Source organism: Protopterus annectens, chromosome 8.part0 (genome assembly GCF_019279795.1).
Source record: "Protopterus annectens isolate FY-2018-M chromosome 8.part0, PAN1.0, whole genome shotgun sequence".
NCBI classification, from domain to species: Eukaryota; Metazoa; Chordata; order Ceratodontiformes; family Protopteridae; genus Protopterus; species Protopterus annectens.
In genome coordinates this window covers 594770290-594793401 of record NC_056741.1, presented here as the reverse complement: position 1 = coordinate 594793401, position 23112 = coordinate 594770290, and the positions used below count along the sequence as shown (strand labels likewise).

General features: G+C 44.7%; 1 protein-coding gene across 1 annotated transcript in view; it reads left to right on the top strand.

Annotated features, from left to right (window-relative positions):
- The window catches only part of HUWE1 (HECT, UBA and WWE domain containing E3 ubiquitin protein ligase 1), a gene marked incomplete in the record, with an annotated part of 5008559 nt that overhangs the window by 2603929 nt on the left and 2381518 nt on the right, over window positions 1-23112 (top strand). Inside the window, 1 exon segment of the mRNA XM_044079288.1 lies at window positions 6165-6341. Within this exon segment, the coding sequence (XP_043935223.1) occupies window positions 6165-6341 (177 nt within the window).

The window sequence follows — 23112 nt, the reverse complement described above, 5'->3', positions numbered from 1 at the left end:
GAAGCCTACAATACAGTCTAGACCACTTACAGGAAAGGCAGGAAACCAACTTAAATTTTTTTTTTCCTTTACCATATGCTCTCTTTGTACACAGTAGGAGTGCCTGAAATCAGAATATGTTCTCACTGCACTCATTTGAGTGAGCAAATGAGATGGGCCCAGGAGGAGCATCCAAACACAGACTTACATGAGGAGCGGACAGTTTCAGAGCCACCAAGATTTACACCAAAACAAAACCAGGGAGGGTGGGTGGAAACTAACTGACAAAACAGAGTCAAAACTTCCAGTTCAGTTAATATTCAATGTAACACAATAACTCAATTTAAATGCCGTATTTGACAAATGTGCTGATAAAAGGAGCATTTCCACTGGGAAAGCCAGGAATTTTCTGATTTAAGAGTGTCTTGGGGGATTTCCTTCTACCTCAGGATAGGCCTTTGACTATACCTCTTGTACTAAACATTGTTGATGTGTTCTCGGAATCCAGTTTGGCCCCTGATTACCTGCCTCCGGCACCTAGTAAGCTTGACAGATACTACAGGGTTCCCAGAGTCCCTCAAGTTCCTTTTCAAAAATCCTGTTGCAGATCCAGAAACCATTTCTCAGGGACCCAAGGGCATTGAGGCTTCTACTGCTAAAAATCCTACCCCTTCTGATAGAGACTCCAGGGCGCTGGATAGATGGAGTAAAAAGGTTTATACGTCTGCAACCTTGGCGATTAGAGCTTTAAACTGCCAGTTTCATATGTTAAAATATCAACCGCATATTATTGAACTGCTTAAACAGAAAATTATGTTGATTCCTGACTGTGTGGAAAATAAAGATTTACAGGATTTAATGTATTCTGCTGAACAAGTTGGAAAACATACTTTGTAATGTCCATGAAAATCTGGTTAACTGAGTGTGAAGCAGTGAAGTATAAATATAAATATAAGTGCAATTGTGACATGTTTATATGTATATATGATTTTAAGGATGTATTCAGTTTTCATATATATTCATTATTTGATTTTAAATATATATACTCATGTACATGAGGGTTGTTTTTAATATGGTTCATGATGGTAGTGATGGTGGTGATGAATATATATTAGAAGGGAATATGATGATGCTACTATCTATAAGTATGTTGAAAAAGTGACATTTCCCTTTTAAGTTAAGTGATGCCATTCATGCTTGATTGAATAGCCAAGACTATATATAAATAGCCTTTTAATTAACTTGTATAAGATAGACCTGATGAAGCCATTATTGGCGAAAGCGCTTGTCTGTACATAATAAAATTTATCGTATTTGCTTGGTTATCTGGAGATTTCTTCGTTTGGATACTTATATTTATATTTATACTTCACTGCTTCACACTCAGTTAACCAGATTTTCATGGACTTTACTTGTTATTTTCCCACTAACTGAGGGTGTTTATCGTAGTGGTGGTGTTACCTTTTCATTATACTTTGTTATGTGGTTTTGATTCTTTAGAGGCCTCCTGCAGGGCTGCTGTTACTGGGTCTCTGCTTAGAAGGCATGCTTGGCTTAAGGAACAATCTTTGCTTGATCATGTTAAAGCTAAATTGTTGGATGCTCCTTTAAATCAGGACCACCTGTTTGGCAATAAGGCTGAAGAAGTTCTAAAAAAGATCAAGGTTAAAGCTAATTCTATGCAAACTGTTAAAGATGTCTTACAAGTGCAACTTCCAGGATTTAGTAGGCACTGGCCTACTAAGAATTAGTCCTTTCCGGCCCCTTCCAGATCCTCTCAAGCCAAACCCAGACACAGCAAAAACCCCAGGTTTCAGTCCCAGGGGACTCTCAGAACTAAGCAGTGGGGGCCTCCACTTCCAAATCTGGAAATAAGACACCCCCCTATAGTAAACAGTCTGAATGACTTGCTTTTAAAATTACCAAGCGCTTATCTTTTAACCGCCCCTTTGGGGGGAAAGATTGCTGTTCATGCAATGAACTGTGAACTCATAACCCTGGACAAATGGGTTTTAAATAGTGTCTCAGGGATACAAATTTCATTTCCACACTTTTCCAACACCAAACGGATGGCCAGTCCTGCCCCCAAGTCAGAGGGTAGAGGCTCAAAAACAAGTACTTTCCCTCTTAAGCATGGGGGCTATTCAACTGGTACCAGACACCTTTCTGGAGATTCCAAAATTCAAGATGCTGACTTCACCAGTTACTTCCTATGCTAGGCAAAGATGACTGGTTGGCAACTCTAGATTTAAAAGAAGCATACCTGCACGTCCCAATCAGGGTATCTTGCAGAAGATACCTACGCTTCAAAGCAGGCTACTTGCATTGTCGGTTCTCTGCTCTGCCCTTTGGCTTGTCTACTGCGCCCAGGGTATTCACAAAGTGGCTGGTTCCAGTTATTGCATTTTGCAAGCAAAGAAATATTCAGATATACCCATGCCTGGACGATTGTCTAATTCAGGCAGAATACCAGGGCATACTTTGAGGTCCACCATAAACGAAAAGGCATCGCTAGTGGTACCCTGTCAACAGATTACATTCCTGGGTGCAAGGTGAATACAACTGCCCAGATGCTTTCCTCACGCCAAAGAAGCAAATTCATTTGGTGACTTGCTTCAAACAAATGGCCACAAAAACCCTGCTGTGTGCAAGACAAATGCTGCAAGCCGTGGGGTTCATGGCCTCCTGCATTCTTTTAATTACATTTGCAAGACTGCATGTTAAGAAACTACAGTGGTATCTAAAAAGTCTGTGGAGTCAACATTGTCACAGCCTGGAAGCAATGATTCCTATCATGCCGTCTCTATGCCTAGGGTTCCTATGGTGGGCAGAAGCCTGCCACCAAAACAAGGGACTACCATTCACACTACCCCCTGCCGCCCAAACCTTAACTACAGATGCGTCAGACTATGCATGGGCAGCTCACCCGGCAGGGAAGTGCATTCAGGCAAATGGAAACCAAATCAAATGCACCTACATATCAATCAAAAAGAAATGTTAGCTTTACAGAGTGCTCCGACAGCCTTCAAGGACTACATTCTTCCCGGACAACTAATGGTAAAGACTGACAACACCACGGTTATGAGGTACATAAACAAGCAGGGGGTACACATTCCTACCCCCTCTGCAGATTAGCCATGGCATTGTGGAACACAGCCTTGAGCTACCAAGTGCATCTACAAGCTCAGTTCCTGCCAGGAAAATTGAATACACTGGCAGATGGATTAAGCAGAAACCTCATGGACCCGCACGAGTGGAAACTGGAACTACGGATTTTCAAAATGTTGGCAAGCGAATGGGGGAGCCCAGACATAGATCTATTTGTCTCCCACCAAAACTACCAGTTGGACAAGTTTTGCACAAGGACTCCCCACAAACAAGCTTGGAAAGTGGATGCTCTGTCCTTCAGCTGGAAAAAAACATCAGTCTCCGCCTTTTCCCCTCTGCTTCTGCTCTCCAAAATTCTACTAAAAGTCAAACAGGACAAACCAAGAATGATTTTGATTGCTCCAGACGGGCAGCGCCAACACTGGTGCACCCTCCTGCGCAGTGTGTTTCAAATATCTCCATGGCACCTGCCTCAGACCCCTTCCCTGCTGTCTCAGCAGGAGAACCAAATTCTGCACCCTCAGCTTCCAACATTGAACCTTGCAGCCTTGCAATCACTTAAGTTCACCCTCGTCATCCCTCAGCAAACCTGTGATGGATGTCATCTTGGAGGCTAGGAGACCTAGTACTAGAAAATCTTACGCTGACAAATGGAAGAGATTCTGTGCCTGGAATTTATCTTTAGGGATGAGCACAGCAGCACTCAATTTACCTCAGATTTTGCAATACTTAGATGCTTCATAAGGGCCTGTTTTTTCCTCAATTAAAATCTACGCCTCAGCTATTTCAGCTCACTATAACACAGAACCACCCCTCTTCTGTCATCCTCTGCTCAAGCAGCATCTCAGAGGGGCAAAAAACTGGAGACCACACAAGAGAGCTCCTACCCCTGCCTGTGACCTTAACTTTGTTTTGGAGAAACTCGCTCTACCTCCTTTCGAGCCAGCTGCTACTGCAGACATAAAATTTCTTTCTTGAAAACAGCCTTCCTTTTAGCAACCGCTTCAGCTAGAGGAATATCTGAATTACAGGCCCTTATGGCAGTGGAGCCTTTCATCATTTTTTATGCGGACAGGACAGGGTATCTCTCAGGACCAATCCATCCTTCATGCCCAAGGTGGTTTCCAGTGTGGCTCTTAATCAGTCCATTCATTTGCCATCCTTCTTCCCCAATCCACAGAACAAAAGAGTACGGATTCTGCAATCCTTGGATGTGCACAGACTAAGATTCTACTTGGACACGACTAAATCTCGAAGAAAATCTGAACAATTGCTGGTAGCATGTGCTGCAGGGGCAGAGGGGAAGGCTATTTCAAAACAACCATTTCTAAATGGATAAGCCATTGCATTCATTTCTGCTATAAGCACCATGGAAAACTTATCCCCCAAAGGATCAGATCTCACTCCACCAGGGCTGCATCTATTTGCAGCCTTTCTCAGAGGTATTCTTACCAGGGATATCCTTGGAGCTGCTACCTGGAGTTGTGTACATAACTTTCACCAAGCACTATAATTTACCAGTTTTCTCTTAAATCCAGAGCTGGCTTTGCCACTGCTGTCTTGAAGGGCCTTATAGCTGGCCCTAATGCTGTATAAACTCCTCCTCCCAACCATAGCTTTGGGAATCTACCCAAATGTAATAACTGCAACAGTGAAACATGAAGAACATAGTACAGTTGTGTACACTTACTATAAATGTAGATGTTCGAGTGTAATCACTGTTGCAGTCCTGGTTACCCTCCCTCCAGCCCCTTAGTTTTTTTCTGACAATACCTCTCCTTTCCTTTACTATGTTTAAAAAGCCTTTTTGTGTATTTGCTTTTGGTTGGAGGTATACCTTTGTGTTTTTGTGTTTATTTGCTCCTTATTAGGGGGGCACCTGACATCTGGGGCAAGAAAAACTGATGTAATGGCATTGGCTGCATGTATACCCCTGATGACCTGACGTCATGGAAGAAGAGACAGCAACCGATGCAGGACCCAAGACTTTGTTAATTAGGCTGACTGAGGGCAACCTGCCAGCATATTACCCAAATGTAATGACTGCAACATTGAATATACTCGAACATCTACATTTATGGTAAGTGCACACAACTGTACTTTTTTGAATGAGGTTGGCAGATTTGGCAGCTTGGATCTTGGCTTAAATATTTTTTCCAAAAGGTGACCCCCTCAGAAGTGGAGCAACCCTCAGTGCTGTACTGCAGTGTCAGTAATGGAAAATGAACAGAGTTGCCTAGAGTGGGAAAGGATCCACAACCTTCTGAGCTTCCAGTCCCAAAAAAATGTGTGCTATCTGCTGAGCCAGCGATGTGTACACTTGTGTGTGTGTGTTTGTATATATGTTTGTGTGTGTTCTGACATGATTCTAATCATATCTATGAATCTTTAGTGTAATAATCATAACTCTTAACCAGTAGGCCCACTGGATACAGTCCCTTTTCAGGGGCAACCCAGGAACAGTGTTTGGTTAATGATTTGCTCAAGATTACACAGCAGGTAAATGAGGGTTGAGGGCATTAAACTCTTTACAACAGAAACTACAGCTCGCAGCCGTAACCTATCTGCCAACTGCTAGGGTCACTTTTCATCTTTTGGACTCAAATTGCATGAAGAGCTTTTTAAAAAGCATATGGCATTAGTTCATTGATAGCCGTAAAACCTTTCAGAGGCATATTGGACTGGTTTCTAAGCAGTCACTTGTAATTGTCAACTTTTTATTACCTTGATCTGAAGTATTGACATCTTGTAGCTTCCAACATTTTGTAAATTTTTGTGTAGTTTATAGGTAGGTTGTGAACCTTTTGCCATTTAGCCTCTCTTGAATTTTTTGATTTCCTTTGATTATTTTTTACAATATTTTTAGTGTTTGACATGGTTTTGTATTGTATTTATCTTCCTTAAGACAAGTCCACAGATGGCAAGAAAGTCAAAAGCAGAAGCATACTACATAAATATGCATTATATTTCTGCAGTATGCTTTACACTGTGTTTGTGTTTGCATACACACACACATGTACGAGTGGAAATGTGCATTCCTGTTTCATTTGGATTGAAGTCAGTGTTTTTATTTGCAGTTTCTGCAGCCAAATGGGAATAATTGGCGTTGGTTTGATGATCGGTCAGGTCGCTGGTGTAGTTATAGTGCTAGTAACAACAGCACAATTGACGCAGCTTGGAGAGCGGGAGAAACTAGTGTGAGATTTACTGCAGGACGCAGGAGGTACACTGTCCAGTTCACTACTATGGTGCAGGTAAGGAAAATTTTATACCCATATTGTAACTTCTTTTTTGTGGGGGAAAAAACACACAATTAATTGGCAGTTCTCTGTAGTTTGACTAGAATGTCACCAGGAGATGTGATCTGACTTAAGTTTCATAAATTTATAAGTGTATATTTTCTGTTGACTTACACAGCCTTTGGTGCTTTTTGGCATAGGTGAAAAGAAACAGGAATGGTATAATCATGAGACAAGGATACATTTTCCCACATGCCACTTCTGTTTCCTTCCAGCATCCGAGCTCTTTAAACTATTTTTTTTAATTATGCTTTTGTTTTCTTTGAATGTCATAGTACATGTCTGAATTTGCATTTTACTATTATTTGCAAAAAGTTTGAAAGCAGGCCTTCCCTATTAGCTGCTTTCTATGTTTCTTATAAGATGCGAGTTCTGTTAATAACTGAACTTGATAAAGATGATGTACTAATGTCTGAAGTCAGTGCACTCCTGCTTTAAAAACAGGCCAGCATCAGGAGCTTAATGCTGCTTTTCTTTGTGTGCAAGTAAGGGGACAGGAAAAATTGGAAAGTGATCTCTTTCTCTTTAGAGGTTCCCCCCAGAAAAAGTTTGTCCCGATAGCTTCTTCTGTCTTTGAAATTCCATCAGCTGCTTTCTTTGTTAACCTGTGTGACTCTCCTATGGCATTCATCAAGGCTCTTTGCACGACTGTTCGTGTTTGTGGAAATTCCATTTGTAAGTGGGCTTTAAGATGGGTTCTTCAGGGCCCATTGAGTTAAGTCTGTGTCTCGATTCTCTGATCTAAGCAGGTGAGCTCACCATTAGTGGAGCTGAGTGGCTGGACAGTAGTCTCTAGGATGTCTATTTGTGTAAAACTACAAACTCAAAAAAAAAAATCGCCGAGAATTTTTTCAAACAAGTTAACCGCTTTCATCTTTACTATGTAAACATGTTCTCAGAATGAAACCTTGCACAGATGAAACACAGGTGTGCTAAAAATCACAATTTCATTGAACCAGTAAGAAACAAGTTAACTAAAAATATTTTTTATTCAAGATAGATGTTTACAAAGTTATTTCATATCATAAAAGTTACTTTGTTTCTGGTTCAGACTTTTAATGCTGATAATGCACCCTGGTGTCTGGCCCTGCATAAAATAGACTTTGTAAGGCTCGTGGACAATGAAGAATGTTTATACAGAAAATTTTCTTATTACGGTACTTATCTATTTATATATCTGCTGAGGCAGCTTCCATGTAGATTTACTGAAGCAGAAGCTGTCACAGGTGAGGCATGTGGAAATATAAACAGTGATGTTTTTCGTGTTTCACTGTTGCAGTCATCACATTTGGGTTATCCCTGCCAGCGTAGCCCTCGGCTGGCCTGAATACCAGAGACTTAGTATTTCTGCGTCGGTTGCTGTCGCTTTAGGACTGACGTCAGGTAGTCAGTGGAATAAAGGAAGGCAGCCAACGCCATTACATCAGTCTCTCTTGCCGTGGAACCCAAAGCAGAAGCAGTTTGCAGGAGTGCCAGTCGGCCGCTACCTGAGTTTTCGTTTCCAAATTCAAAGTTGAAGTCTTTGAAAGCCAAGTACCCCATTGGGGATCCTTTTTTCTTGCACTAACCAATATCAGAAAAAGTTAATAATTGTGTCGCCTGTGGAAAGCAAATAACACACCAGGACTTTGTCTTACTGCGTCACTTGTCTAGGCCCAGACCACGACGTCCCTCATTGTCGCTTCTGTGTCTTAACGCCAGAACTATTAGTCGTGGGGGCCTTATTGTAGCCAGATATTTCTGTTTACAGTCCTCTAATTCCGATATGACTTCGGTAAGCCATCCGACAGCAGATGTTCCGAAAAAGCATAAAGATAAACACAGAGAGCACAGGACCAAGCCTTCCAACGACACTTCCGTTAAGCTGGTCATCAGATCTCCAGAACTGTGAGGTACTTTTGCAGCCCCCGATTCCTGCTTCACTTAATTCGCAGGCAGCTACCGAGACCCTTTCGGAGTCCGGTATGCTGCAGAACTCTTATTCTTCTATGGATCCTGCAGTCGTGTCTACCTTGGATGGTTCCAGAGCCATTGTGCAGGCACTGGCTTCCGAAGAAGTCCTTTGCAACACCGAATCCCAACATAAATCGATGCCTTCTTTCGCGACTACCGTTCTTTCGAAAGCAGAGTTCCTTAGGCCCAGGGGCGAACCGCACCCAAGAAACCAACTTCTCGGCGCCTGCTCCCTTGCCAAAGTCTCCAATGCTTAAAATGACAAGACCTTATCATGCTGATTAGGGGAAGCCAAGCCACTGACTCAAAAAGGAAGAGAGATCTGTCTCCAGTAGTTTTGTCTGATCAAGAGTCAGATGAATCTGATGATTCTGACTATGAAGGTATGCAGCCTCTCTCCACATATGAGGATTGTGATGCAGAAGAATCCATCCCTTCAGCCTCTCCTCCAGAGGATTTTTTGTTTGGGGAAACCCTGCATATACCTTAAGGGACCATTTCCAATGGGAGAGTCAAGACTACCCTCAGTCTAAAAAGAGACTCTGAGTTCCTGGATCTTCCACAGTACAGACCCTTAGCCATCCCCCCAGTCCTGGCTGTGGTGGATAATGTTTTCCTTGAATCCAGCTAGACTCAGGACACCCACCCTCCCTCCTGCTCCCAGAAAATCAGACAGGCGCTACAGAGTCCCTGACTCACACAAATGTCTTTGTAAAAATCCAACAGCTGACCCTGAGATATTTTCTCAAGAGCAAAAAGGGATTAAAGCAGCCTATGCTAAAAATCCCATCCCCCTCAGACAGGGATTCCCGAGCACTGGACAGATGGGGTAACAAAGTATACACCTCAGCTACTCTTGCTATCAGGGCACTAAATTGTCTGTTCCATATGCTTAAATATCAGTAACATACCTTGGAACTCCTTAAACAAAAATGTTCTTTCCAGCATGGGCAGAATATAACTATTTACAAGACTTAATGCATTTTGCAAGTCAAGTAACTAGGCACACTTTGCACTGTGGTTTTGACGCCATAGAAGCTTCTTGCAGGGCAGCAGTCACTGGATCTGTCATTAGAAAACATGCATAGCTTAAGGAACAACCCCTGCCCGACCATGTCAAATCAAAATTGTTGGATGCACCCTTGCACAAAGATAACTTATTTGGCACTAAAGCAGAAGAGGTCCTAAAAAAAGATGGAAGAAAAAGCAAAATCTCTGCAGACAGATTTTTTTTACAGGTGCAGCCCCCTAGATTCAGCAGGCATTTTCCGTCCAAGTACTGGTCCTTTCCTGCTCTGCGTAAACAGGCCCAGCCTAGCCCCTGTGGAAACAGACCCCCCCATACAGCAGCCCCAGGGGATGTTCTTCGTCTTCCATTGCTGCAGTCCTGACTATTGGGTATAGTCCGCGTCCCAGTCGGCCCGAATACCAGAGTATAAGGCTGACGTCGGTCATGGCGCCTTAGACTGACGTCAGTACGTCAGGGTACTAATGCGCATGACCGACGTCATTTCCTCAGTCTTTTTTGCCGCGTGGTCCGATGCAGAAGCAATTTTGCGAGTGCAGGTTGGCGTTCTGAGATTTTCCGAATCCGGAGTTTCAGACCGAAACAGAGTTGGCTAAGTAACCCGTTAGAACATTTTGGTTTTTCTTGCCTCAGTATTTAACCGGATGTCAGAAAAAGTGAATAACTGTATTTCTTGTGGGAAGCAGATACCGCATAGGGATTATCATACATTGTGTATACCTTGTTTAGGGCCTGAGCACGACGTTGTTGGTTGCCGCTCTTGTGCTAGATTTAACAAGCACACTATTAAGAGGAGGCTAGATTGTGCTAGGTTAGTGTTTGGGAAGCGTTGCAATTATAATATGCCGTCGGATGCTCCGACGCCCGCTTCATCCAAGAAGCGCAAGGACAAAACAGTGAAGCCTAGGGGTGAGGAACCGGCAGTCCCGGACGTCGGTTCTTTGGAAGGCTCAGGGGAGCCACAGGTTTTGCCAGGAGTCTCTATGGAGTCTCAGGCAGATACTTTACTGTTACAGGATGTGCCCTCTCAGGAGGTAGGCCAGGCTGAGGGGGCTTCTCAGGTAACTGTTCTTCCCTCTCTTCCCAAGGTAGTTAGGGCCTCTCCTTCTGTTGCCAAAGCTTCCTTTAGAGGTAGGCCAAGTTCAGCTTCTGTGGGGGCTTCTCCTAGCATTTCGGGCTCTGTGCCTAAGAAACATATGCTTAAAATGGCAGAAGACTGTCTCTTTTCAAAGAAAATTGGGATTTAATCACTCAAGACAGATGGGTGCTGGATATCATTCATCACGGTTACAGATTTTATTTCCACACAATGCCCCCTTTCAAAGGCATGCCAGATGTTCCTCCTCCACAAAGAAAAGAGGCTCACAAGCAAGTTTCTCAGTTACTCCAGATAGGGGCCATTCAGCCAGTCCCTGTATCAGAAAGGGGCTTCGGATTTTATTCTCGCCTGTTCCTAGTACCAAAGAAGGGGAACACGTGGAGACCAATTTTGGATTTATCTATCCTCAACACTTATCTGGACATTCCCAAGTTCAAGATGTTGACGTTACAACAACTGTTACCTCTGCTGGGCAAAGATCACTGGATGGTAACTTTAGATCTCAAGGAAGCTTACCTTCATGTGCCTATAAGGCTAGGTTGCAGAAAGTATCTGCGGTTTCGAACTGGAGATTTTCATTATCAGTTCTCTGCATTGCCCTTTGGCTTATCTACTGCGCCCAGAGTATTCACAAAGGTTCTGGCTCCAGTGATAGCTTACTTCAGGCTTCAAGGCATTCAAATCTATCCTTACTTGGACGACTGCCTGATTCTGGCTCAAGAAAAGGAAGACCTTCTACAGCATCTGGAATATGTCATAGCAGTGCTAAGATGCCTGGGGTATTCTGTGAGCGAAATAAAGTCCAGTCTAGTACCCTCTCAAGACATGTGCTTTCTGGGTGTGAGACTGAATACAGCAGCCCAGATGGCCTTTTTAACCCCGGACAAACAAAAGAGTCTGTCACTTTACTTCCATCAACTATCTCATCAGTCCGTGCTGACTGCAAGGACAGTCCTTCAAGCATTAGGGTTCATGGCATCTTGTATTCTGGTGCTTCCCAATGCCAAACTGCATATGAGGAAGCTGCAATGGTATCTCAAAATGTATGGACACAGCACTGCCAGGATTTGGACACTGTCATTCAAATAATACCTTGCCTTCAAAAGGAATTCTTGTGGTGGGCTCAGGAATGTCACCTAAACAAGGGACTCTCTGTGACCCGCCAGAGGCGAGTCAGATTTTAACGACAGATGCCTCGGACACTGCTTGGGAGCTCATCTAAATGGAAAGTGGATACAAGACAAGTGGCCTGCCAGACTACAGCATCTACATATCAACATGAAGGAGATGTTAGCAGTCCAGTTTGCATTGATGGCTTTCAAGGAGTTACTTCTTCCAGGGCAGGTGTTGATTCTAACAGACAACACAACTGTCATGTGGTACATCAACAAGCAAGGGGGAACACATTCTTATCCTCTATGCAGGCAAGCAATGATTTTATGGGAGACTGCGTTAAGCCTGCAACTAACTCTTCAGGCAAGGTTTCTGCCAGGAGCACAGAACTCCTAGCAGATGTGTTAAGCAGACAAATCATGGATCCCCACGAGTGGAAACTGGATCTTCATGTATTTCAGAAATTGACAGTGTCATGGGGAACTCCAGACATAGATCTGTTCGCTTCTCCACTAAACCACCAGCTGCCAAAGTATTGCACAAAGGGGTTTCATCACACAGCTTGGAAAGTGGATGCTCTGTCTTTCAGTTGGAAAAACCTTCATGTCTATGCCTTTCCACCTCTGCCTCTTCTTCCAAAGGTATTATTAAAGGTCAGACAAGACAGGCCAAGGATGATTTTGATAGCTCCAGATTGGCCTCGGCAACACTGGTATCCACTACTACGGAGTCTGGTAAGGAAGCCTCCATGGTCTTTACCTCTGATTCCTCATCTGTTATCTCAGAAGGATGGTCATCTGCTCAATGTCAAGCTTCACTCTCTTCATCTAACAGCCTGGCATATTCTCTCTTGCAGCACAGCAGGTCTCAACTTCCTCAGCAAGTTTTAAATGTGATTATGGAAGCTAGAAGACCTAGTACTAGGAAGGTGTACGCAGACAAATGGAAGAGATTTTTATTTTGGAGTACAGCAAAGAATTTGGAGATTTCTGAGCCTAATTTGAGTGTGGCTCTTCAATATCTTACTGAGTTATTGGACAAAGGTTTGTCCTTCTCTTCCATTAAGATTCATGCTGCAGCAATTTCAGCTCATTATGATTGTGACCCACCTTTGTTTTCGCATCCTTTGTTCAAGCAGTTTCTTAGAGGGGCAAAGAATATAAGACCCCCACGTAGAGCTCCTACTCCTGCTTGGGATCTCAATTTTGTGTTGGAAAAACTTACTCTACAACCTTTTGAGCCTGCGGCTACTGCTGAGTTGAAATACTTGTCATGGAAGACTGTTTTTCTGTTGGCCATTACTTCTGCAAGAAGGGTGTCTGAGTTGCAGGCCCTTATGGCAGTAGAGCCTTTTTTGATTTTCCATAAGGATAGGGTATCATTACGTACTAATCCTTCCTTTATGCCTAAGGTGGTTTCTAGTGTGGCTTTAAACCAAACTATTCATTTGCCTACTTTTTATGCAGATCCCCAAAATAAAGGGAAAAGATTTTGCACACTTTAGATGTACACAGGCAATTGAGATATTATTTAAGCAGGACTAAGGATTTTAGGCAGTCTCAGCAGTTGTTTGTTTCTTTTGCCTTGAGTTCACAGGGCAAGCCTGTGTCAAAACAAACTATTTCGGTGGATTGGCTTTTGCATTGCATTTTGTTATTCCCATCATGGCAAGGAGATTCCAGCTGGGATTAGGCCTCATTCCACTAGGGCTACTGCCACTTCTACAGCATTTCTAAGGGGTGGCAACTAAGGATATTTTGGAAGCAGCTACTTGGAGTTCAGTGCATACTTTCTCTAAGCATTATCATCTTCCTATCTACTCTAAGTCTAGGGCTGGTTTTGCCACTGCTGTTTTGCAAGGCATGTTATCAGCTCCTACTTCCTTATAATTTGCCAGCCTCCCTTTCCTCTGCTTTGGGATTCTACCCAATAGTCAGGACTGCAGCAATGGAAGGCGAAGAACATAGTACAGTTTTGTACCTACCATAAATGTAGATGTTCGAGGATTCCATTGCTGCAGTCCAAACCTCCCTCCTTCCCCTCTGTGTTTAGGGGTGGTTGTGTAGGTGAGTTTACATGCTTATATTTTTTGTATATATTGTTGTATATATTGTACATGTTTTTGGTGCAGGTTTTTTGGGACTTGTCTTTTTGGGTCTTCTGACATCTGGGGCAAGAAAAGACTGAGGAAATGACGTCGGTCATGCGCATTAGTACCCTGACGTACTGACGTCAGTCTAAGGCGCCATGACCGACGTCAGCCTTATACTCTGGTATTCGGGCCGACTGGGACGCGGACTATACCCAATAGTCAGGACTGCAGCAATGGAATCCTCGAACATCTACATTTATGGTAGGTACAAAACTGTACTTTGCTGAGATCTAAGCAGTGGACTACCTCCACTTCAAAACCAGGGAGTTCTAAGCCACCCCTTTATGTTAAGAAATCACAATGACTCGCCTCTGCCCACCTTCACATACCCCTAGGAGGAAAACTGTCCTTTCACTCTAGCACCTGGGTTACCATTACCAAGGAACAATGGGTTCTGAGCATTGTGTTTCAGGGGTACAAATTCTCCTTCCACACTCTTCCAACCTCAAAAGGGTTCCCAGATCTACCACCAAATCAGTAGGCAGAGACTCAAAAGCAAATCCATTCCCTGCTCTACTTAGGGGGCAGTAGAGCACATTCCTGCAGAACAGATAGGCCAAGGCTTCTACTCCAGACGTTTTCTGGTGCCCAGAAAAGAGGGCAATCTGGCACCCCATCCTCGATCTATCCATTCTAAACACCTTCCTGGTGATCCCAAAATTCAGAATGCTCATCCTCCAGCAGCTGCTACCCATGCTGTCCAAGGACACTTGGCTAGCCACCTTGGACCTACCCCCACATTCCGATCAGGGAGTCCTGCAGAAAATATCTCCGCTTCAGGGCAGGATCTCAACACTTAGTTCTCTGTGCTTCCCTTAGGCTTATCTACTGCTCCCATAGCTTTCACAGAATGCCTGGCTCCAGCCATTGCCTTTTGCAGACAAAGAAATGTTCAATTTACCCTTACTTAGATGACTGCCTTATTCAAGCAGACAGCTGGGAAAAGCTGCTCAAAGACCCAGCCTTTGTGAAGAACCTACTAACCTCCCTAGGGTAGACGTTCAACTAAAAGAAATCCAAACAGGTACCCACCCAAAGGATAATATTCCTGGGAGGCAAGTCTGCACACGGCATCCCAGATGGCATGCCTTACGCCAGCGAAACAATTTTCCTGTCAGCTTACTTCTCTCAACTGGGCACTAGGCCCCAGCTTTCTGCCAGGAAAATCCTGCAAGCCCTGGGGTTCATGGCATCTTGTGTACTCTTCATTCCATATGCCAGACTGCATATGAGGAAACTTCAGTGGTACATGAAAAGCCTGTGGTGTCAACACTGTCAAGATCTGGAAACTCTTCTACCTATTACTCCTTGCCTGAGGAAGGAATTTCTTTGGTGGGCAAAAGCCTGCTCCCACAACAAGGTACTGCCCTTCTCCCCACACCCTGCCACCCAGATCCTTACCATATAGCATCAGACTAGGCTTGAGATGCACACCTGGACAGCAGGTGCATACAGGGCCAATGGAGTCCACAGGAAATCCCCCTGCACAAAAATCAATAAGAAATGATTTCTGTGCGCCAGGCCTTGATAGCTTTCAAGCCCCTTCTCTCTCCATTGGGTCTCCTGATCAAAACATACAACACCACTGTGATGTGGTACATCACCAAGCAGGGAGGGACTCGCTCCTACCTGCTGTGCAGGCTGGCCATGACCCTTTGGCTCACAGCCTCTTCCATGCAACTACACCGGTTAGCACAATACCTGCCAGGCTTTCTCAACTCCCTGGCAGACCAATTAAGCAGAATTCTTTTGGGCGCACACGAGTGGCAGCTCAACAGAAGTACCTTCTCCCTAATAACTCAGAAATGGGGAACCCAAGAGGTCAACCTCTTTGCCTCTCACACCAGCCATCAACTTGAGGACCCCCCCCAGAAGGGCATGAACACCAGCTTGGGACCTTAACTTTGTCTTGGAAAAGCTCACCCTGCCTCCTTTCAAATCAGCTTCTTCTGCAGAACTAAAATTTCTCTCCTGGAAAACAGCTTTCCTTCTGGCCATCACTTCAGCCAGAAGAGTCTCTGAGCTGCAATCACTCATAGGTGTGAAACCTTTCATCATCTTCCATGCAGACAGGGTATCCCCCAGAACGAATCCATCCTTTATTCCCAAGGTGGTGTCCAGTGTGGTTCTCAATCAATCCATTCATTTGCCCACCTTCTTTCCTAACCCCCAAACAAGGGGGAAAGGATCCTGCACTCCCTAAACGTGCACAGACAGCTCCGATGCTATCTGGACAGAACTAAACCCTTCAGAAAGTCTAATCAATTGCTGGTTAGCTTGGTTTCAGGGGCAGAATGCAAAGCCATTTCCAAGCAAACTATTTCCAAATGGATAGCACACTGCATCCATTTCTGCTACAAAGAGCATGGCAAGCCTCCCTCCTAGGGGGTCAGGACACACACCACCAGAGCAGCTTCCAGCTCTGCAACTTTCCTCAGAGGGGTCCCCACCAGAGACATCCTGGAGGCTGCCACCTGGATATCTGTTCACACTTTTACCAAGCATTACCACCTGCCTCTCTCCTCCAAATCCAGGTTTTGGTTTGCCTCTGCAGTCTTGCAGGGCATCCTAGCCAACCCCTAGCTTCGTTGACCGTCTCCACCCATTTCTTCAGCTTTGTGAATCTACCCAAATGTTATGACTGCAACAGTGAAACATAAAGAACATAGTACAGTTGTGTACACTTAGCATAAATATAGATGTTAGTGTCTTCACTGTTGCAGTCCTGGTTTCCCTCCTTCCCTTCCCCTTTTTGTTACCTTTCTTCCTTGTTGTTGTCCTTTCCTTACAAGGGACATATTGGTGTTTATTTTCTGCTAGTGTGGTTCTTCCACCAGAACCTGGCCTCCTACTTTGGGGGCTCCTGACAGTTTAGGGCAAGAAGAACTGATTGTGTTGGCTGCCTTCCTTTATACCACTGACAACCTGACATCAGTTCCAAAGTGACAGCAACCGATGCAGAAATACTAAGTGTCTAGTATTCATGCTGGCCGAGGCCTACCTGGCGGGATAACCGAAATGTGATGACTGCAGCAGTGAAGACACTCGAACATTTACATTTATGGCAAGTGTACACAACTGTACTTTTCCTGTACTACAGTTGTATCTCTGTTGTGCCAAAAAATTCACCCATAGCCTCAGGAAAAATACATTAATATGCATGTAGTAACAACAGAAACCACAGTGGTACGTCACCAATGTGCTTCACCTTTGTTGTCCCATTTTGATCTAACAGACCTTTTAGATTGTAATTTCTTTTGTTTTATTAATAAATGCACACACTGCTCATTAACTGTTTTGCTTAAAAAAAGGCTGCATACCAATTAGTTTTTAAATAGCAGAGAAGTGTAAGTAAACATAAGAATCCAAGCATTCTGCTTATGAATTTATTGCACAGCAACATTTCTTTATCTATATATCATTTTCAAATAGAACATCCAAGAGTTGGGTCCAAAATATATAATTCTGAGAGTCTTTCAGTGATGTGTATTCATTTCTTCAGGGTTCACAAACTGAAATGCTGTCATCTGATATTGTTAATCCTCATTCATTCCTTACGTGTGGGTATCTGTTCCCATTTTCCAAGCTCGCATCGGCTGCAAACTCTTGAGCTAAACTCTTACCCATAATTCCCATCTCCCTGTTACCTCAGATTTCGTTTGCTACGTTGCCATTCAGTCGTGTCAATCTGCTGAGCTAAGTATAGATATTTTTGTCAGACTAGTCTAAAATTTAACTTTGTCTGTCAGAAAAGTTTCTAATTTGTTGTCTCTTACCCTATCGTATTTAGCGACCATATTTTCTTGAGTTTTCTTCTCTTTACTCTGCACTTTTTACTGCGAGGTATTTCTTGCTTACCATCGTTGGTAAATCCCTTCCTTTTCTTCATACCTTCGGGTATTCTTTTGTACCATTGCTGGTACCTTTTCTTCTGTCTCCTTTTCTGACATGGCAGATAAAAAAGGTAGTCCAGGATTTAAAAGGTGTTCTGATTATGGACACAAATTATTTACTCAGATGCACTCTTTGTGCGTTTATTGCTTGGATGTGTCCCACTTATCTGTTGACCTGCCCTGTAGTATATGTAAAAAAAAAAATTTCCAACAGAACCTTGATTGAAAGGAAAAGTAAATTGTTGCTGAAGGGACTTAACAAATCTCCCTTTTCAGAGGCTATTTCTGGGTCGGAGGCTTCAACCCCTCCTAGAGCCCATTAGAAAATTTTGGATGATCCTACTAAGGCCCAAGTCATTGCCTTCGTCCCCGGCTGGGGACTCCCGCCAACCAAGACCTAAGAAGGCTAAAGTTTCGGTTTTGGAGCTTACCCAGTCAGCCCCAGTGCTTTCGGTGCCTAGACCTTCGGTGCCATCAGTGATCTCTGCTCCGTCTTCTCCTGTATCCTTTACTATATAGGTACAGAGGGGCTCCACGTTTCAGACTATTACGACTACTGCATCGGCACCGACTGTTCAGTCGGTGCAGACCTTGATCTCGTCTGCTCCGACATCTTACTCTGAATCGACGCCTCAGTTATTGGCACCAATTTTGTTGGTTCCAGCTTTGATACCGGCAGCTACTTCAGCACCGATCCTGTTGTCAGTGCAGACCGTGACCTTGACGCCGATGATTTTCTTGGTGCAGACACCCGTAGTCCAGTCTCTCTCGGCACCGTTGTTCTCGGTGCAGACTGGTGAGGTGGGCACCGAGCTTGTCTCTTGTGGATCAAGTGCTTCTGGCCAGAGGTATCCTGCCCCCCCGGACCTATCCTTCCTTGGGACGTGATCACCCATCTCCAAAGACCCCTTCTTCTGCTCCTTCATTGCCTTTGAAGTCCATTGATATAGCACAGTCTTCCCCCTCTGCGGTTCCCTTTATGGATCTCACTAAGGAATCGCAGTTGCCTTTGTGGCAGGAAAGTTTTGCTACCACCCGGGATGACAGTTGTGACACTCGCAAGTTGTTCCAAAGCCATCCAGGGACTCCGGGTCGGTAGGCTGAGCCACTTACGGGAGGGGTGACCCCTATCCTGGACACTCACCCCTCTTCAGGTGGACCAGCCTTTCAACTGATGGAGATGGCTCTGGCTTCTGCTGGAGATACTCTGCTGTCTATACCCCTGCCCTCCTCTGGTCCACTGTGTTCACAAGTCGCACCTAGTGGACACCAGGTGCAAGGGCCTCAGGACATATTCCTACAGGAAACCCCTTTTTCGCTGTCGTCCCCAGCTTCTCCCTCTGAGGAAGTTCACCGGAAAAGTTCGTGTAAGAGGAAGCACATGGACTCCACAGAGGAGTCCCTCACTGAAGACACAGACTTTGATGAGGGGGAAGGATCCCCTCAGTCACCCTCTGAGGTATCCTTTGGTGATATCCACAAAATCCTTAAACAGGGAGGTGACTGGCAGCCCTCTAATCCGACCTCTGAGGAATCTGTGTTCCTGCAGGCTTTTCGCACCTGGTCCCTTACCCTCCTGGGTTACTCCACCTGCCGATGAAGTTGTCCAGCTCATTGTGCAGTGTGCATGGAAGGCTCCTGACACCGTTGAGGCTATTCCCTGGAAGCCAGATAAGATTTTGTCCCTTCCTGCTACGGATCCCCATTGGTCTAAAGGTCTTCCTGTGGATGCTGTGGTGGTGGCGGCCACAACAAAAAAGGATCTGGAGGAAGAAGAAAGCCAGACTGTCATCCCGCCTAACAGAGTCCCAGGCCCTGGACAGGATAGGGAAGCCCACCTTTGTATCAGCAACCTTTGCTATCAGGTCCCTGAAATTATATGGCCCACTTTACCAGGCTTCAAAGGGATCTGATTTCTGAGCTCTCTGAAACCTTAGTCTGATGAGGTCTGTGGCAGTGGCCTCTCAGCTGGCCACCATTGAGTCAATATCTAACTCCTCTGTGCATCTGATATCTCACGCATCAAAAGGAGCAGCCAGAGTGGCGGGTTTAGCTGTGGTCTTGAGACGACAAGCCTGGATGCACTTGCACAATTTTGCGGAACCCTTTAAGGCTTCCTTTCTTAATGCTCCCATTGAGGCCTCTTCGTTGTTTGGACCCAAAGTTAAAACCACACTGGCTAGATGTGAACAGGATGGTAAGACCCTTTCTGCCATAGGTATCCATTATTCTTCCTCTCAACGTGCTTTCTCCCGAAACCAAAAGAGTGGGAAGATATGGTTCAAGAAATCTGAGTCCTTTCCGTGACACTCAGGCAGAGTTCTCCCCTAGCGGCAGAGTGGGAAACTCACAGGGAAGACTCCCCTTTTGGGGCAGAGGGGGTCCATGTAACCAGGGTTCCAGTGACTCTCTTCCAGGCCAATCCTACAAGCGCTCCTGAGGAGCGGCCCAACTCCTTTCTTCGTAGATGGTTGGTGGTCGTTTCTCCTTGTACATTTTTGCCTGGCTAACCATCACCACCGATTCTTGGGTACAAAGGATTATAACCAGAGGTTATCTTATCCCCTTTGATCTTTGTCCTGTCCCTTCAAAAAAATCTTCCCGACGTTCCACCCAGTCAAAGGGAAGAAGCAGCACTAGAGAGAGAAAAGCTGCTAAGAAAGAGAGTCATCCAAATAGTCCGTCCAGACCAGATAGCATCCGGATTCTACTCAAAACTATTTTTGGTGCTAGAGAAAACCGGGAACTGAAGACTAATTTTGGATCTCAGTGTATTGAACAAGTTTGTGAGAGTACAAAAATTACAGATGGTCACAATACAGTCTGTCGTCCAGCTTTTGGAACAAGATGATTGGATGTACTCAATAGATCTTCAAGATGCGTACGACTACATAAAAGTGGACAGGTCATCAAGAAGATTTCTGCGCTTTAGTGCGGGAGCCAGTCACTACCAATTCAGAGTACTGACCTTCCGGCTCTCTACAGCCCCCAGAGTGTTCACAAAGTGCATGCCAGTCGTCGCAGCTCACTTGCAACTAAAAGGATTCCAGGTGTTTCCATACCTAGACGACTGGCTCATTTCCACCCCCACCAGACATCTATTGGAAGAAGCCCTGGCATACTCTTTCCTCGCAACACAAAGGGTAGGCATAACCATAAACTGGCAAAAATACTATCTCACCTCATCTCAGTCCACAGAATTCATAGGGGTCATCTTGGATACAAAGAATTGCAGAGCTGCCATTCCAGAGCACAGAATTATAAGGATAAAGCAACAACTGATCCCAATCCTTTCAAGGGAGAAATCCACAGCTCACTCTGTCCTACAGCTGTTGTGTTCCATGGCAGGCCTCCATCACCATTGTTCCCCTGGCCAGGTTTCGTATGAGGCTTCAACAATGGCTACTGCTCACCCAATGGTATCCTTTTCAGCGTCCTCTTTTAGCCAAGATTCGAGTAACCCACAGGTGCAAACAGGATTTGAATTGGTGGATGACACAAACAGTCACAATGGTCTCGCCCCTTCTCCCCCCAGCGACCCAAGACTACAGTGACCACGGACGCCTCCCTGATGGGGTGGGGGGGGGGCTACGTCAGGGACAGACAGTCCAAGGCACTTGGTCCGAATTGGAGGCCCAACTGCATATAAATGTTCTAGAGCTGAGGGTGGTGCCTTTGGCGTTGCAAGCATTCCATCCCCTGCTGCCGTCTGGGACGATTGCGATTCAGTCAACATGGCGGTGGTCTGTTACATCAACAAATAAGGTGGAAACAAATCTTACCCCCTTTGTCGAGAGGCCATGAGGATATGGCAATGGGCAATGGCTACCAACCGTTTTCTTCTAGCAACGCACATTCCCGGGAGTTCCAGCGTGGTAGCAGACAGACTCAGCAAATGCATTCTGCAACCTCACAAGTTGTCCCTGAATCCTTTGATAGCGTCTGAGATCTTCCACTGCTGGGACCGTCCTTGCTGAGACCTCTTTGCATCCCTGACCAACTACTAATGCAGCAATTACTTCGCCCTGATTCCCCTTCCGGGACAGTCACCTAGAGACGCTCTAGTCCACTGTTGGCCCTCTGGTGGTCTTTATGCATTCCCACCTTTTCCCCTCATTCCCCAGTTTCTGAAGAAAGCCTGTCGGTTGAAGAGCAAGGTGATCTTCATAGCACCATATTGGCATTACCAGATTTGGTTCCCTTTCCTTTGGTCTCACCTGCTAGATCGACCATGGATTCTTCATCCAACCCCGGAGTTGATCTCACATCCACAGAACCTGATTCATCCCACCTTGGACAGCCTGAAGCTCACAGCTTGGCTACTCCAGTTCCCTTGATTGCCAGGCAGAATGATCTTTACCAGTGTGGGACATTCTCATTGCATCTCATAAGTTTTCCACTAGAATTACTTATCTAAGCAAGTGGAAAAGATTTACCTGTTGGCTAAAAGAAAAACAAGTTAGATCCCTTTTTAACACCAGTGTCGATAATACTAAAGTATCTGGCCAACCTTTTTTAATCGGGTCTATCTACCATTAGAGTTCATTTGGTTGCAATATCTCATTTCCGTGAAGGTGTCCAAGACTCCCCTCATGTCTCACTAATTATGCAAGACCTTCATAAAAGGTGTGAATCATTTGAAGCCTCCTTTTAGAAAACCTATTCAATCATGGGATCTGTCATTAGTTCTACAAGCTCTGACAATGCCACCCTTCGAACCAGCTTCTTGCAACCTCAGATATTTGTCATGGAAAACCTTGTTTTTGGTCACCATTACTTCTGCCAGACCTATCTCTGAGCTTCAAGCTTTATGCATCAAGAGTCCTTACTTGATTTTTCAGAGAGAGTGAGTGTATGAGAACTTGGCATTCATTTCTGCCAAAAGTGATCTCTGAAATGTCCATTAATCAAACCATTGAATTGCCAGTTTTCTTTCCCAATCGTTCAAACAAAGGAGAGTATTGCCTACATACCCTAGATATTCACAGGCAAATCCATTTTTACTTAAACAGGACTAGATCCTCTCGTAAATTAGACAAGTTATTTTTGCCCTATTCTGGACCTAGATTAGGATCTGCTGTTGCCAAGGTCACATTAGCTAGATGGTTGAAAGACTGTGTGACCTTCATTTATATACAAAGTAATATTCCATTGCCTACTACCGTGAAGGCTCATTCGACAAGGTTGGTGGCAACTTCTGCTGCCTTCCATGCCAAAGCTTCTTTACATGACATCTGTGCAGCTGCAACTTGGGCTACGCCTCATACCTTTGTCAGTCATTACAAATTGGATTTGGCCTCCAGGGGAAGAGCATCTTTTGGTTCTATGGTGCTCAGGAATGTCCTTCCATGAGAGCCTCCCAGGAATAAAGGTAGCTGTGGGGACCCATACGTAAGGAATGAACGAGGATTAACAATATCAGATAAAGAAGTTGTTTTACCATAACGTTCCATCTGTATTGTTGACCCTCGTTCAGTCATTACGACCCT